We start from the raw sequence: 1,989 nt of genomic DNA, 5'->3' as shown, positions 1-1,989 counted from the left end.
CATAATTTAACTTAATTTATAATATAATTTTGTATAAGGAACTGGTAAACCAGACATTGAAGAACTTTTTTTTTTTTTTTTGAGACAGAGCCTCAAGCTATGCCCCTGGGTAGAGTGCTGTGGCTTCACAGCTCACAGCAACCTCCAACTCCTGGGCTCAAGCGAGTCTCCTGCCTCAGCCTCCCAAGTAGCTGGGACCACAGGCGCCCGCCACAACACCTGGCTATTTTTTGGTTGCAGCTGTCATTGTTGTTTGGTGGGTCCGGGCTGGATTGGAACCCACCACCTTAGGTGTATGTGGCTGGAGCCTTAGCCACTTGAGCCACAGGCGCCAAGCCTGAAGAATTTTTAAAAGAGCAAAAAGCAGGGTAACATGGAGAAGTAAATACAGGAATAAACTTCCCCGTGTAGTGCTTCATGGACAAAGACATTGAGGTTATTAGAACCTGAAAGGTTGAAGGAGAGACCTTATAGAGCTTAAACTCAGGCTCTAAGATTAGGTGCAGAGCAGCTGGTACTGAAGGGCATATTCAAGCTCATTAGGGAGGAGGAAAATAAAAGCTCAAAACTAGAATGAACTACCAGTGCCAGGAAGAAGGCTTATTGTTGAGGTGATAGAAACAAGAAGAGTGAGCTGATGACAGTAGGAGCAGAAATCCTCTTCTCACCTGTTAGGTAATTGCTCCGAAAAAGCCCCTTCCCCAGAAAGCCCCTTCCTGCTTTCAACAGACCAAGACTAGCTGTCTCACTCTTTTTTTTTTTTTTGAGACAGAGTCTTACTTTCTCGCCCTCAGTAGAGTGCCATGGCAGCATCACACTGCTCACAGCAACCTCCAGCTCTTGGGCTTAGGTGATTCTCTTACCTCAGCCTCAGGGTAGCTGGGACTACAGGCACCGCTCAGCTGTCTCGCTCTTAAAGTTACAGCTTGTTTCCAGGCACAGGGAATTGCCCTCTGAACAATAGGGAGCTGCCTGCTAGACATCTCCTTGTCTCTCAGTCGCAAAACCTGCCTCACCTCCCTGTCCCAATTACCTGCTGAAAATTTCAAACTTATGGCCTGCCCCTAATGGCTCTTCCTGCCAGAGCAGTAACTACTTATTGGCTATTCTACCATCCCACCATCATTCTGAGACTACCCTAACTGAACCTAAATAAGGGTGTGCTTTTCTTCTGATCCTCTCTCTCCTCCTTTCCCTCCACTTCTCTCCTCTTCGCGCTCTGCTTTTCTCTCCTCTTTTTCTCTTTTCTCTCTTCTTCTCTCTTCTTTCCTCCCTCCTTGGTGCTGCTCTGCAGCATCCCTCCCTCACCAGTAAAGACCTTTCTTACGAGCCTTGGTGGTCTGTGAGATCGCTGCTGGTCAAGTGCCGCCCTTTCATCACCTCCTCTATCCTAATAGCCTTCTAGAGCTCCTATTGGAAGAACCTGTCAAAAGAAAAATCTAATTTCCAAAGTCCAACTCCCATCATTGCTAAGAAAGGATGTGGACCTGAAAGACTGTAGTTTAATAACTGAAACAATCATCAACTCAGTTCTTTCAAATGAATACATTGCAAAAAAAAAAAAAAACAGTGATGGAGGGAAATACATCACAAGATCTATCAACCAGGCAACACCTGTGGCTCAGTGAGTAGGGTGCCAGCACCATATACCGAGGGTGGTGGGTTCAAACCCAGCCCTAGCTGAACTGCATCAAAAAAATAGCCAGATGTTGTGGTGGGCACCTGTAGTCCCAGCTGCTCGGGAGGCTGAGGCAGGAGAATTGCCTAGGCCCAGGAGCCGGAGGTTGCTGTGAGTTGTGATGCCACAGCACTTTACCAAGGGCAAGAAACTGAGACTCTGTCTCTAAAACAAGCAAACAAAAAAATCTATCAACCAATTATGATGTATGAACCATATTTGGATCCCAGTCTAAACAAAACATGACAAAATTATGAAATATTTGGATCAGGTATTAAATGATATTAAAGGAGTCTTAATTTTTGTAGGGG

At 45.6% G+C, this 1,989-nt stretch overlaps 1 protein-coding gene across 1 annotated transcript in view; it reads left to right on the top strand.

The window, feature by feature from the left end:
- Positions 1-1,816: 1,816 nt before the first annotated feature.
- Positions 1,817-1,989, top strand: part of PYGO1 (pygopus family PHD finger 1) — a gene marked incomplete at its 5' end in the record, with an annotated part of 5,522 nt that continues 5,349 nt past the window's right edge. Inside the window, one exon of the mRNA XM_012801881.2 lies at positions 1,817-1,853. Within this exon, the coding sequence (XP_012657335.2) occupies positions 1,817-1,853 (37 nt within the window). The remainder of the gene's footprint in view (positions 1,854-1,989) is intronic.

Source organism: Otolemur garnettii, unplaced genomic scaffold (assembly GCF_000181295.1).
Source record: "Otolemur garnettii isolate 467f Iridium unplaced genomic scaffold, OtoGar3 scaffold00011, whole genome shotgun sequence".
NCBI lineage: Eukaryota > Metazoa > Chordata > Mammalia > Primates > Galagidae > Otolemur > Otolemur garnettii.
The sequence above is the reverse complement of the archived record's forward strand: the minus strand, read 5'-3'. Positions and strand labels throughout refer to the sequence as shown.